The sequence below is a fragment of the Athene cunicularia genome (assembly GCF_003259725.1).
Source record: "Athene cunicularia isolate RWA chromosome 1 unlocalized genomic scaffold, athCun1 chr1_part1, whole genome shotgun sequence".
In the NCBI taxonomy this organism is placed as follows: domain Eukaryota; kingdom Metazoa; phylum Chordata; class Aves; order Strigiformes; family Strigidae; genus Athene; species Athene cunicularia.
This window is the reverse complement of record NW_020799091.1, coordinates 125,514,508-125,529,664: the sequence shown is the minus strand read 5'-3', so window position 1 is coordinate 125,529,664 and position 15,157 is coordinate 125,514,508. Positions and strand designations below refer to the sequence as shown.

The following is a 15,157-nucleotide window of genomic DNA, read 5'->3' as shown; positions in this document are numbered from 1 at the left end:
GTGGCGCGGCTCCCGCCGCCTCCCGAGCGCCCTGTCTCTGTGTGTCCGGGGCGTGACGAGCGAGAGGGCGCTAGCACCCGTAACTATCGCTTTTGCCTTTCAGCCTGAATTTCAAGGACCCTGAGGCGGTGAGAGCTCTGACGTGCACTCTCCTGAAGGAGGATTTTGGGCTTACGATTGACATCCCCGTGGAAAGACTTATTCCTACCGTTCCCTTGCGGCTGAACTACATCCACTGGGTGGAGGATCTCATCGGTCATCAGGAGGCTGATAAGCAAGTCCGTCGGCGGGGCATTGACATAGGTACTTGGAGATGCAAAACGTTCAATTTCTTGTTTACTGTCAGTGAAACTACCCGATAAAATTTGCTACGCATCTGTAGAAACGTGAAGTTTGCGAAAGAAAAAGTTCTGAGCTGTGCTCGCCATGGTGAAACGGGTAACCTGACTCCACTGGTATTTTCTTTGGTTTCTTGGTGGGTAGGATTTCTCTGCACAAACACAAGAATGGCCGTAGCAGGCAGTTATTTGGCTTTTTGTGGCCTTGAACTCTCTTGATTATAGCTCTGTGTGGTATACAAAAATCACACTGCTAGTAACACAGGCAGAAGTATCATTCTAAAGGAATTTTAAAAAAGTGATGGCATTTCTTCTCAGTCTTCTAACTAGTAAATTATGTTATATTAGCCATGTGTTACTTCTGCTTTTGGATCTGTATGAGAGAGTTTGCAAGCTGCAGAGCAATACTTGCTAGCATTCCTTTTAACATTTTTTTTTTGCGTGGTTTCAGTTGTATTTGACAGATGAACGCTCTTTTTTAAACTTTCATCTGTTTAAATGTAGACATTTTCATGAGCTGAACTGTAAAAGTGGCTTAATTAGAAACCAAAGCACATACTAGCAAAAAACTGCCTTTTGGTTTTAGATAGTCAAAGATTTTCTGTATGTGGTTGAAAACAAAATATTTTTTTAAACTGGCCTCAGCATCCAGATATAGATGATATTGTTTAGTGCACGTGTCTAGGAGCATTGCAGCTTGTTCGGTTCCAATATCTAAATTATTTGACAATGTCTGTATAATAATCTGGATTAATATGAGCAGTTATTCAGTAGAGATGTGACTTTATAAGATGTACACTGATGTATGCTTTAATTTTCACGAGAAACAAAAAAAAGGTAATTTCTGTAGGAGCAAGCAGATAATAAAATTGATATTCGGACTACCAATTTTTGGTGATTTTATACAGATTTTTAAAAAAGTACCTGAATTTTGTTCACCTCCTGTATTTTTGTCAATAGAATCTTTCCTTATGAGTTCAGAGGCTTGTTTTTGAAGATTATTTTGTGCTGAAGTAGACTCGCAATGAAATTGAGAAAAGCTAGAATTTCCTTTTTGACTTAAGTTTTAATGCTTGAAACTATAATGCTAAATTTACTGGCTTCCTCAAATAATCTCAGTTACCACGCCAGTTTTTATATTAATATTTTCCTGGTGTATGATTTTTTTGTTTTAATTTCTGAAATTTACTGACTTGCATTTTTAGTTGGATTTGTGATGGGTACAAGGTTTATATCATCACATGGTGTGTGTGCAGCTGCTTTCCTTTCATAACTTTTAAACTTGTTAGCCAGCTTCTGTGCATTTGATCTTAGGTTGGATTTTCGAAAGCGATTTCTATGAACTTCATCACTGTAGGTGACTAAGAGACAGATCCTTTAAGTCCTCCAAATATTGAAAAATCCTCAGTTTGAGTTTGCAGTGAGCTTTGTTCCAACTCTGGGAAAGCAGTAAGGTATCCAAGAGGGGTGTTACAAGAGTGCTGGAAAGAATTGCACACTTTTGTTTACTGACAGATGTTGTTATTTGTGTTTCAGTAGCTCAGGATTATAGTAGACTCTTGATATATCTCTCAACTCAAGTTTTGTCATTTTGAGATATTTTTTACTTATATCCATTCACTTCAATCCTAAATTTGACTGACATTGGTAATTGGATCACTTAGATATGCCATAATTACGAGAAGGAATAATTTTGTGCTAGCATATATTTCTCTTTGTTACCAAGTATTTTTGTGTCTGGCTGTCTTTTTAGATTTCTTAATTGGCACCCCTATTTCTTTTGATCTTTTTAGACATTAGGGAAGAACAGTCTCATTGGAACAGAAATGTAATTTTTTTTTTTTTGCGGTTGCTATGTGCATCAAACTAAATTAATTTGTGGTAGATAATAGAAAAATGCGGAAGAAAAACATTTGTGAAAATACTTTTTCTTAGTACAAACAGAATATGTATGGCTTTCACTATATAAATTAATCACTGCCATATAGAAAAAAATATCTTGAAAAAAAGCTGATCATGTACTAGAAAACTTACTCCAGATTATTACATTCTTTATTAAATGTGCATCTTAGACAATGCTGTATTGCAAATTAAGACAATAAAGTTCTCTAAAGAACTGAGTAGTAGGTGATCAGGGATCAATGTTTTCTAGAAATTCTTTTTGTTGTAAAAAAGTGCGTAGTTAACACCCACAGTGCATATAACACCAGAGACACATTTTGCCTTTCTCATGGCTTTGCACTTCTACAGGCACAGGAGCATCTTGCATTTACCCATTACTTGGAGCGACATTGAATGGTTGGTATTTTCTTGCAACAGAAGTGGATGATATGTGCTTCAATTATGCCAAGAAGAACGTGGAACAGAATAACTTGTCTGATCTTATAAAAGGTATGATGTAGTAGGGTATTTTCTTGCATACAAATGGTGTGGTAAGAATCCATATTCCTGCCAAATACATGCTCAATTGTTTTTACTGAAGCAGAACATTTACTAAGGTCTGTGTATGCTTAGCAAGTCACAGCTTGTCTGGAATGGGATGTGTGGATGGAGAACTACACATCCTTACAAAAAAGCTGAAAGTTAAACTTTCATCCTGGGGTGTTTTCCTTCCCATATTTTTTTTGTCTGAATACTGAAGTAGTTTGTAGAGTTCATGCCTCTGCTGCTAGTAGACCTGGAGTGCTTCCCTCAGATAATTTGCGTGACACTGCCACACATAGGTATATTCCCCCTCATTTCTGAATAATGTCCTAACCTGCCTGTGGTAGTAGTGGTATGCCAGACTTGGTCTGTGGATGACCTTGGAAAATCTTCTGTGGGAACTCATTACACTAAAAAGCATAAAAGTCCATTATTCAGCTCTGAATTAAAAACTTTACTCCTGCTGGATTTTGGAAGTACCAAATGCAGTCATCTTGACCGGTCCTCTGTGTCAGTCTTGCAGATCCAGAACTTGTTGTGGAGAACAATGATAGTTTTCTGTTACCATTGCAATCATAGATTTTTTAGTGGTGTGGTGGTGTTTCACTAGACTGCAGAAACCTGACAAAAAGATGCCTCATGTAAAACTGTAGTACCAAAGGTGATAAGCTGGAGTAAATGTCTGATTGCTGGTGGGCAGAGTAGTAGTTAACTGGTGGTGCCCGTGTCCGGGAATGATCCACACTGCCACTTTTTAACTCCTGGGCCTGAATTGTCTTCCCAAAACTGAGTATATTACTGTAGCTAGTAACTTGTTTAGCAAGTCATTTTTGAGTCAGATTAGGAATCTTTCTGTACTTCTGTGTTTGTGGTTTTTTTTTTTTTTTTTTTTTTTTTTTTTTTTTTTTTTGTGTTTTTTTTTTTAAAAAACAACACAATTTTTGTTGTCCTCTAAGAGTCTGTCTTGAAATTTTTGACAAATAGCTTCGTTTGGGGATCATGTTGTAATATAACCTTTGTTCTTCAATGAAAAAAATAATTCAGTGATAGTACAAGCAGAAGTAATGAGGTGATGATTTACTAATTGCATCATAACTTCTTTTTTCCCAGGGGAAAAAAAAAAGTAGTATTTTTTGACTGAAAGTGCAATACTGCTTGTCTCTCCTATATGTGCAAACCAGAAACTGATAAACCTGGGGATCGATTGTAAATTCTAAGAAAAATTATATGGTGTTCTGAGTTGTATATTTTACTGGAATGGGATGATGGCCAGAATTTGGTGGTATTTAAAAAAAAAAAAAAAAATCAGTAACCTGTATGTCATGGTGGTTTAAGAGATATTCAGGAACTTGGACTCTGGAAGTTTTCAAACTACTTGCAAGGTCAATTAGGCTTGCTCTGCGACATGTTTATTATATTGTCTTCTTCCTGTTTGTTTTATTTGCTTTCTTATTTCCAAATAAAATCATGTACTGTCAGCTATGTAGGTGGCATGTGATATTCTTTTGATGTCATCTTCTAAGTAACTTTACAGTAATTTTAGAAAGTATGTGCCATAGAACATGTGTTACTGCTCAAATTAACATAATCTTTTTGCAGAGTTCTGCTCATCTTGGCCCCGTTGTCTGTTTTCTCTACTAGAAAAACTAATTCCATGTTGTTTTATTTGTTCTTTTTTCCATTCCATAAAATTGAAAAGGGTATTGCTAACAAGAAGGGCAGTGAGATACTCTTGATAGCCTTGCGATGGATATTTCAAAGCATTTATATAAGTAAATGTCTCCTCTGTGTGCAACAGCAATGGCTATGTTACACCTCAGTGCCAAAAGTGTGCACTGAGCAGCTTCTGGAGACATTTAGGGATTTTTTGGAAGACTGTAACCTGAAAACCTTCAGTCCAACTGATGTAATGCCAGACTGAAGAACTTTTGTCTTTGACTGTGATGTGTAATTTGTATTTAGTAATTTACTAATTGCATTAGTTTACTATTTTTTAATGTTATAAGGGAAGCAGGGAAACAAATATCTACAGAGATAACTTGATGACTTTAATGTCAACAATTTTAAATGTGAACAACATAAGAAGAAATGCTAAGTGTTTAATATATAAGTTTAAGATTATAAAACGGGGAACAGTGTGTTAATATATTTTTAAAATGAACTATTCTTCTGTTCTTATGGGTTTTAAAATTCGTTTATCTCGACTATGTATTTCTGGACTCTGAAATGCTTGTGACTTAGAGCTGCAGCTTTAAAGTTAGTGGGTGTTCTGGGTATTATTCCTGCTATATATAACTTGAATTTTGGTAATTGCTTGCTGTCCTAACAATTTTATATTCTTAGGTGATGATAAACTGTAGCAGTAAATATTAGGAAGAGAGAGGCATGTCTTCTGCCTTTGTTCTAAGTATCTTTGTTCTAGTGCATTATCTGTGAGTTACAGGACTGGTAAAGTCCACAAGCAGTCCTGCTTGTAATAACCTTTGTACATGCTTTAAATAGGAACTTCATCCCTATTTAAATTCCTGTTCCCTGGGCTGGAGTTCCTGTGGTTTTTGGCAGATGTGTAACAGGACTTGACCACAGTTTCCAAGGGGATTATATAGCTTTTGGGAAAAGACAGTGGAGATCTACATGGGATGTTTGTGTTCATTCTTGTGATGGGTAATAGTATGTTGGTGGATGCTAGTAAGCAGAAGATTTGTCCAGAAAAGGAACTTTAATCTTTTTAATTCATTGTGATTCTTCTAAGTTGTATGAGACTACAGTTCTTGTTCAGGATGCATAGTACTGCTAACATAGTAATTCTGGTTTATTATAAGATTAGATGTAAAGCTAGTCTTGGTGCTGTGTAACTTCAGTGAAAATAGCTTTATCTTAGTCTTTCTTAGTTTTATGTTCTAGAAAGATCAAACATTACACTTTCTTGAGTGCCATTCTAGAATTCCATATTGTAAAATTGTTTGAACTGGGATTTCTTTCTCTCTGAGGAGCCTGTGGGGGAGTTAACTGACACCTGTGTTAATTTTTGGAAGGACTTAAAAGTGTATTTGTGTCAGAGAACTTGGTATAATTCAAGCAGTTCCTATTGTGTATAAACATACAAGCTGTTTGTATGCTAATCCTTAACCTGAAGTATTTATTTGCATGCTGATTATGTTATTTTCTACCAAAAAAAGGTAATGTTTAGAATGTACGTTTTTTTTATACAATGTGTTGTTTCAAGAAACACAAATGTAAACAGCATGCTGGATAAAATATGAGGTTCCTTACTGACCAAATCCCTGTTTTCTATTAGTGGTTAAGGTACCACAGAAGACTCTTCTAATGGATGCACTGAAAGAAGAATCTGAGATAATTTATGATTTCTGCATGTGCAACCCCCCCTTTTTTGCCAACCAGTTGGAAGCGAAGGTAAGTTAACAAACTACATGTTGCATGTGCTTCAGTGCTCAGAGAGTGGGAAGGTAGTACCATTTAACCTCATTCCTTGGTGAAAGTTGAGTGGAAAATCCCAAATCATTATGAAATAACATTTCAGTCTCCTCCCTCTGCGCCCCCTGCCTCAAAGGAGTTTTGAAAGACGTAGCTTTTACCCTTCTTAAAGTGCAGGATGATCTGTAGAATTTTTTCACAAGTTCTTACTGTCTTAGAGAATTAGTTTGGAAAGCAGACAGCTAGTAAATATGAAATCAAGTGCCTGTTGCGTAACGGTGGTACAGAGGAATTAGTTTCTGTCACTGTGTGTGTCTGTATGTTTTGTTTCCTTAGTGATTTAGGCAGTAACATACGGCTCAGAACAGTTCTTGCAATACCTACTGAATATAGTCAGAAACTTAACTCTCTAATCTAGGGCAGTAGAAAAAGAGATTTAAGTGTTGAAATTGAACACGGTTGATTGTAATTGTGTAGGTGGATGTAACCAGCGTGTCTTACATGTATTGAAACCACATTTCATATAAGTAGGATGCTGATGTGTGACAAGTAATTTACATAGGTTTGAGATTGTAGGAAATTCACTCAGTTATGCTTGTTTCAAATGTATCTTTTGTCTATTATCCATGGTTCTCATGGGGGGAGAATAACTAGAGCTGGTGATGCTTGCTCCTCACTAAAGATTGAGGCAGGAAGCAGTGTATAGAGCAGCTGAATACTTCGTTAAATGTTTATCTCCAATGTTCTTTTTTTATTTAGGGAGTAAATTCTCGAAATCCACGGCGTCCGCCACCCAGTTCTGTAAATACTGGAGGGATCACAGAAATCATGGCTGAGGGGGGAGAACTAGAATTTGTCAAAAGAATAATTCATGATAGTTTACAACTTAAAAAGAGGTTACGGTAAGTGCTTTGTTCAGTGGGGCAAAAAACCCCAACCCCCCTTTTATCTGCTTCTTTGGCAAAAATCATGTGAAAATGGTATTTTGAGTAAGGAATGTAGCTATGGTCCAGTGGTATCTGGTTTGTTTAATGATACATACTGCGGCGGGCGGAGGAAGCAAGCAGCTGATTCAATGTGAATGATAGAGCAAGCTTCCACCTTACTGAAAGAAATCACACCTTATATAAGCAGTCTACAATACACTACTTGTAACTCTATTGGATACATTAAAGAAACTACATTATAATGTCTCAGCCATTGGGTACATCTAAAAAGTCACATTATAATACACCAGCCCCTTGTGGCATTTCTGGTATGCATAAACATCTTTCTTGCTGTGAACCTGCTTCTCTCCCAGGGCTGCTTTCCTGTGACCCCCAAGGTCGTAATGCGCCCCAACTTATCTCTGTGTTCTCACAACAATCCTCGCTAGCACAACTGAGCCCTGGATCTTCATCCTTGTTTACATAACTGTACCCTGGGTTCTTTCCTTTGTTTACCTCAGGTGGCTGGGACTGACTTCTGCAGGGAACTATGGCCGACCAGCTCCTGCAGGGAGCTATGGCCTTGCTCTCTGCAAGCTGTTCTCCAACAACATACACATCAGTAATTAGTCTGTTTATGTAAAATTAGTTGTTCCTGAGCATCAAACAATTACAGCTCATTGTTGGAGATATTTAAAGGCAGAAGGCAAAGAAAGCCTGTATCAGTGACCCCTGCAGCTTGCAAATTAGCAGGCATACTTGCTAAAGACAGTCAGGGTTGGTTCTTAATGGGATGGGGGAGGATTTATGATGTTGCCTAGTTATCTGTTAATTACCTAAAAGCTTCTATCTTTTTCTGGCTGAATTTTGGTAACTTGAAGCTTTGCCTGCTAAAGGATACTGTTGTATTGGATGCTACCTTGAGTGAACATAAGCAGCAATAAAAAGCATAGCGAGACTTTCTTTTGAACAAGATAAACAGATGGCACATCTTCAGTTTTCTGACTATCAGATTTTTGCTCCCCTAGTGCTGTACATTATTTCTCTAGCTCTTCTGGAAGATTCTTTTTTTTAAATACCCTTCTAAAATTGAGCTGCCAAAATTTTACATGTGTATTACCACATCTTCATCAGTGCCTGAAGCAAAAGAAACTCAGCCCGCCTTTTGTACATCTGAGAAGTGTTTTGCTTCTGTTTTGTTTAGACCCTTCTAGGCAGAGCATCACATTAGAATCTCATCTTCACCTGTGTAATAAAAAAATTTTTTCTTTAGAATGTTGCTTTCTAATGGCCTGAAAAAATGAAGAACATATTCAGTCTTCGGCAAAACAAGACAAAGGAAAACTGCATTTGGCTCTATTAAAAATGCTTCTGTCTTACAGTGCTTTGAAGGAAAAAAAAAAAGTTGAGGAGGTTTGCACAGGTTACAGTTTTGAAAACGTGGGGTTTTTGTTGTTTTTTTTAACATCCTTCCTTTTTTTGTCAACCCACCAAATCTTATAAAAGGGGATAGATAATATGACAGAGTGGTAAAATAGAGGTTTTGATGTTCAGAAGTGGTTACAAGCCAGAAGAATTAAACTTTTGAGAATTTTTATCAATCTTGTTTGTGCCAACAAGCACACTGGAAAAGGGTATTCCTGTCAAAAGTTTGTAGGTTATTTTAGGCAACTTGATGTAGCCAAGATTTTAGGTGTATGCTCTTACGCGTGTCTAAAATGTAGTGATTTTTCAAAACTTAAGTATAAGCTGAAACAGTTGTTCTGAATTTAGACAGCAGTACTGGGTCAGGAGGGGCAGTCAGAGCAGAAGCAATGGTATATATTTTAAATGTTCTTCCACTTATAGCTCAACGTTTATCCATTGTACATGTTCCTTCTGAAAAGTAGTGGGTTTATTCTACAAGTGTAGTTTGCACAGGAGCATGTGGTGTTCTGTGTGAAAGACTGTGATCTGAAAAGTACATGTATGCAGTTCTGTAAGGTGGGGGCAGGGGATGCATCTGTTATGAATTCTGGAAATGCAGTAGGAACATGGTTCCTGGTTCCGCACAGTGAGGGTAGATCCAGGGGAAACGTGCTTTAGATAAGTTGCTGTTTGACAACCTGTTACTCTCAAGGCAAGAAGTCTTTGCCTTGAAAGTGATGTGGAATTATGGGGAATGCATCCTTTCTGTATTGCTCTTCTTGGCAACACCACTCCTCTAGGAAAGAGGAGGGTGTCTCTTGATCTGCTAAGTGATGGTGTATGGCATTGAACATACCCACATGCTATGTATCATATTTAGGAAAAATGAGCTCTGCATGTTTGGGGGCTAGGAATGGTTCAGTTCATGCTTTTAAATAAACTATCTCGGAGAATCTGTTAACTGAAAGAACAGTTTATGTAAAATACTGTTTCCTATTTCGTTAGAGGCAACTCTGTCAGAGGGCATGAGTAATGAACTGTTAGTAGACAGAGACTCCCTTGGCCCACGAGATGATCTTGACTTATCCCCATCCCCAGTTCAGCTAGGAGCTGCAGGTTCAGTATTGTATAATTTTGGGAAAGATGTGTGGCTTGTTTTTGCTAGAAATTTTGGGTTTAAATTAAGTATTGATGCATGAAATTCTGTATATTGCATTATTCAGGAAGTTTAATTAACTGTCCCTTAATACCACTAATACATTTTTTTTTTTTAGTTTACAATATATTTAATTTGTATATGTGAACAATTGAATGTACTTGCCTTCAATTTAGATGCACTGTCTTGAGGAAACTGTCCCTTGATAACTGGGAACCCCAATTTTTGTACTTTAGTACCTTATATTTGTCAATAACAAAATTTTTTGAATCCAGTCATCAAAAAAGTATGAAAGGGGTCTGTAGAGCTCAAATTATAATTTAGATGGAGAACAGAGATGTAACATTTGGAGATACTGAAGATGCAGAGCTGCATGGAAGGATAAGTGCCACCAGAAGTGGGAAGAGAAATTTTTTTTTCCCCTCTGTTTGTTGGAAATCGGGGTTAGGTGATGGAAATCTGGATAATGAGTTACAAATGAGCAGAAGTGGTAGTCAGTAGGTCTGCTTCTGAGGCACAAATGCTTGCTGATTATTCTTTTTTTTGAGATTTTTTCTCCAAAGAAAGTAGAGAAATTGAAACAAATTATTGTAAGGGATAACATCTTCCACATAACTAAAGTCACTCTTTAAAATGGATTCTTGGTTGTTTAGCCACTGTTTCAATAATAGGTTTAAAATATTTCCTAAAAACTTGGATTCTCCTGTCCAGTCTGTGTTTGGGCCTTTTGTTCTGATCCATGTTGTACTATGTCCTAGTCTCTGTTTAAGAGTGTGATTATTTTGTTGTTGCTTTATTTTTAAATCTCCTATTGTTCTTGCAGGTTTCTGATCCAAGTAGTTCTTTCTGGTAGTTGCCATTTTCATTTGATCTGCATTTGTAAAATGCTTTGTTAATATGTTTGCAGATGGTACAGTTGCATGTTGGGGAAGAAATGCAGTCTAGCACCATTGAAAGAGGAACTTCGAATACAAGGGGTGAGTTTGTATACAGTCCATGTATATTTTGTATGTGTTCTATACAATATATACTATGCTCCAGTGCATGTGGGTAATTAGTATTGAATTAGTTTACTGAGCTTTTATTTACAAGAAGAAACTGCAATTCCTTGTTAAGAAGGTGCTTAAAGCAGTTGAGATTTAATTATTGTAGATTCAAAGCTGATAGATAAGTAGCACACATCGTTTCCAGATTTTTGTCTTTATCACGTGTAGAAGCATGTCTTCATCCATTCTAGAACATACAGGGTTTCTGCTTTAAAAGTCTTAACAGGGTTGTTGTTTTGTTTTTGGTTGTTTTTTTTTTAAATCTAGCTTCCTTTCCTTTTAGGTAACATGAAATCTAGCAATTTGCTTGATAAAAGACATTGTAACATTATGTAAGTGACAATGTTTTTGCTTGTGTTTAATTCTGGCACAAGTAAAATTGAGCCTTGTGCTGTGAGAAGGCTGTGCAGAGGACTTCTTTAAGACTTTCTGAAGGAAGTGTAGTCTATTCTAATTTCCATACAATGATATTGATTGTGAGATCTGTCCTTGTATAAGGTGGAGAGGTGAAGGAAAGAGAATGTGTGGTGAAATCAGTTCCCAGAAAGGTGAACTACAGACCACGGGGAATCCTTAAACTCAATGCCAAAAGAAGATGCTGAGCTAGGCACCAAATTTCAAGTGTCTGACTTTATTCCCTATCTTTAAACTGTTGCACCTCAGTCTTAGTAAAGTGAGAGAACTCCTTATGAACCTTGAATAGAAAAGCTGAGTTTTTCTTTTGCATTTTTCTTGAAATTAGCAATTTAATTTTGTTCAGGTTTGTAATCTTTGTTGTAACAGAGCAGGGAATAGGTTCACTGCAACCAGGTGCAGGCTGTGTTGTGGTTCAGGTTAGGATGCGGCATAAATCTTCCAAAAAGTCCTTTAATTCTTCAAACTGTCTTGACGTCTGCTGTATTTATTGGAAATTTTGATAGAATTAGGAATCCAAAGGCAGAAAATGTCTACTAGAGACACCTTTTCCTCTCTTTGAAGACATTTCTCATAAGTAAGAATTTTTTTTCTTTTTTCTGTGCAGACCTGGGGCTTATGCTGTGGAGCTGATAGAGTGAGGTAGTGTGATTGATACTTATCGTTGCTAGTATTTGGCACATTCTCCATACCATATGTAAATGCCTTACAGCATCCACTAGTTAACACGAGCATTAGAACTGAGCTTTATATTTAAAGGCAGTGTAAGTTTGGACTTGATTTTTTTGGCACAAAGATAGAGTGTTTCTGGGCACACTTCTGCCATCTGCAGACAAGTGAGTGACTTGGCTTCTCAGCCCTTTGCTGTCTTTGTTCTCTGTTCCTTTGCTTCAGTGATGGGTTCAGTATTCAAACGTGGAACAGGAGCAGGTTCTGAACAAGGGGAAAGGATGTGTTCACACAATCAGAATGCAGATGTGTGCTGGATCGCTGCACAAAAAAGGTCATGTGTGTTGCTGAACTTGAAGCGCTGAAAGGGCATAGACACAGCAGGGCAGAGATGGGAAATCCTGGGCACGGCTACCGGGCTTGGCAGTGACCAGCTCCAAGTGGCCCCGACATCCGTGAGCCGTGTCAGAAAGACTGTCCGTTTCTGTCATGAGAAAATAACTCTATGAAAACTTTATAATTTTTTAAAATTTGAAAACGTGTAGTAAAACAGTGTTGTTTTTTAATACAAAATGAAGTTTTATGTTGCTTCTTTGCATAGGTTCCTAAAGTTACTTATACTGAATTCTGTCAAGGGCGTACCATGAGATGGGCACTGGCATGGAGTTTCTATGATGATGTACAAGTACCTGTAAGTATCTTAATTTTGGTTTGTTTGTGATTGTGCCTTTTATTTGAGGAAGGGCCTAATGAGCTGTAGCTGCGGTGGAACAAACTGCTCTCCCTCGGACTGGAACATTGGATGTGCTGGGCTGCATGGACAGTGGGATTTCTTAACTGGCTGCCAGTCTGTTGGCAGCTGTTGAATGTGATTCCTAAGTCACTTGTGTCTAGGGAGGAAAAAAGAAGCCTGTGCAGCAACTTCGTGTGGGTTTCAGTGAAAGTAACGGTTGCTTGTAACATCAAATAGCAATTTAGTAGTATTAAAAATATGCTAAGTTTGGGGATAGATTTGAATTTTAAGCTTCCCTCTGAGAACTTGGTTTCAATTTACTGTATAGATTCTGTTACCAAATAGATAGGAACATGTCTAGCTCAGACCTACCTGCGTGAACGTAAGTGGAGCTTGCTTACCTTAAGTAGGGTGAGTCAGTTGCTTTTTGGGATCCAGATGTACATATACTGTAAGATACGTATAGACAATAACCAACCTTATAGAAGATGCAAGTAAACCTTCAGTGAACTTGAATCAAAATGTGGATACTAGCACTTGACCTTTGTACCCAAGAGCCAGCTGCACTTTCTCACCTTGAGAGAACTAGTAGTTTGAAGGAATAAGTGAAGCTTTTTTGCCTAATGTCTGAAGATAAACTCCCTCTGTCCATTAAACTAGCATACAGTGCATGATCCTGGTTTTAATCTAAAACTCTTTGGAGTGAAGTGAAACTCGGGCCATGTCAATGACTGTTTAGTCATTATACTCTTAATCCCCATGTCTTCTGAGTACAAAAGTCATCCCACTAATACTGCATAGCTTTGTAATTTTTCTTTTTTTACTTCTAGTCACCTCCTTCTAAAAGAAGAAAATTAGAAAAACCCCGAAAACCAATTACATTTATGGTCTTGGCTTCCACAGTCAAAGAGTTATCGATCAAAGCTGCAGCTATGGGCTGGGATGCTGTAGAAGCTATTACTGTGGTTAGAGCCTGGGTAGAGAAGATTCTCACTGATCTGAAGGTACAGTCTTAAGTATTGTACGTTGAAACAACATCCTACTTGAAAGCATAACTGTGAGAGGACAATATGAAGTTCTGCTGTTTTCTGCAACAGGTTCAGCATAAACGTGTTCCTTGTGGAAAGGATGAAGTTAGCCTGTTTGTGACTGCCATTGAAAACTCCTGGATTCATTTGAGGAGAAAGAAACGAGAGAGAATAAGGCAATTACGTGAACTTCCTCGAGCTTCTGAAGACACTCTGCAAGCAATGGAAGAGGAAAAAAACAACCAGAAGAGTGTGAGCAACATTTCGGACTGTGAAAACCCCAAGACTGAAGACTCTGAAATGGGGTTTATGGCACCTGATGAGGATGTGCACTTGACCGCAGGTGACAAGCTAACAGAAGAATCTGCTGCCAAAGAAGAACACAGTGAGCACATGAAGGAGGAGGAGACAGAATCAAAGCAGGCAGAAACATCGCTTGGCAAAAGTTCCAGTAATGCAAAGGGGGAACCTTGCCCTTCAGAGGAAGCTAGCAATGTGACAGCTGAAAAAGAACAAAGTCCCAAGGAAACTAGTAGATGTTTTCTCTTTGAGTGTTTAATGAATGTGAAGAAAGAGGGAAATGATGCATTAGTAGAAATGCACTGGGTTGAAGGACAGAACAGAGACTTGATGAACCAGCTGTGCACATACTTACGAAACCAAATTCTTCGACTGGTTGCTAGTTAGCCTGTTTTCCTACTTTGGTAAAGTAAATCAGTCCTCTAATTTTGTGAACTATTTTTCATGGATCAGTTAGTCAAACCTGGGTTTTCCCCTTAAAAAAAAAAAGAGTAAAATGAAGATTAAAGTGACCTTTAATGTTTTAAATAGCTTTTTCAGAGCTGCAAGAAGTACATGAAGTGTACTTCATTGGACATGAAGTGATGGAGAAGTAATAAATTTTGTCCTGCAGTCATAAAACTACATGTTAAAGTGAAACATATCTATCCTGTGAGCTTTTCAACTATGAACAGTGTTTATTCTGGTCTTTTTTCTGGTGTGATAGAATTATATATTGTTACTAAGTAGAAATCTTTACCAAAATATTTTCTTCAATATTTTTTCAATACTTGATACAGGAAATGGTTAGTCTGCTGTGGGAATTGTTTTCTGCAGCGAGGGGTCTTCAAAGGATTTAAGTATGCCTCTCTTCCCTTTAATACATTTAAGCTTTTGTCTACAGAGTAGAAAGATGGATACATCTTCTAAGTGTTAATTAAACTATTTGCTTTAGAAAAAATGACTTGGGCTTTGAAACACAGAAGAGCCTATTTTTAGCATCTGGTTTTGTAAACTTTGTTTTAACAACAAGCTCTTTAAGCTGCTTGGTTTAAAGAGGATATAACTATGTGGACTGTTTCATTAGAGCGTTCCGTACACTGATGATTCAAATATAATTGTCTGAAATGACAGCAGTATTCTTAAAGGATTTTACTTCCGTTTAATCTTGAGAAGTTGCTTTAATGACAGGACTGACAGCATTGCTCATCTTCATGGGCCAGAAATTTCTGATGTAGGACAGAGATGGGTACAGAAGCATTAGGCTGTTGTGAAGGAAGGCAACTGGAAAGAAGACTGTTG

General features: G+C 37.5%; 1 protein-coding gene across 1 annotated transcript; it reads left to right on the top strand.

Annotated features, from left to right (window-relative positions):
* The first annotated feature begins 104 nt into the window (after positions 1-104).
* METTL16 (methyltransferase like 16) lies at positions 105-14,816 on the top strand. Its single transcript, XM_026849422.1, has 8 exons — positions 105-303; positions 2,589-2,729; positions 6,061-6,176; positions 6,957-7,099; positions 10,594-10,663; positions 12,417-12,506; positions 13,379-13,552; positions 13,646-14,816. The coding sequence occupies exons 2-8, from the start codon at positions 2,669-2,671 to the stop codon at positions 14,261-14,263; spliced, it is 1,272 nt and encodes a 423-aa protein (XP_026705223.1). The 5' UTR covers positions 105-303; positions 2,589-2,668; the 3' UTR covers positions 14,264-14,816.
* Positions 14,817-15,157: the final 341 nt, after the last annotated feature.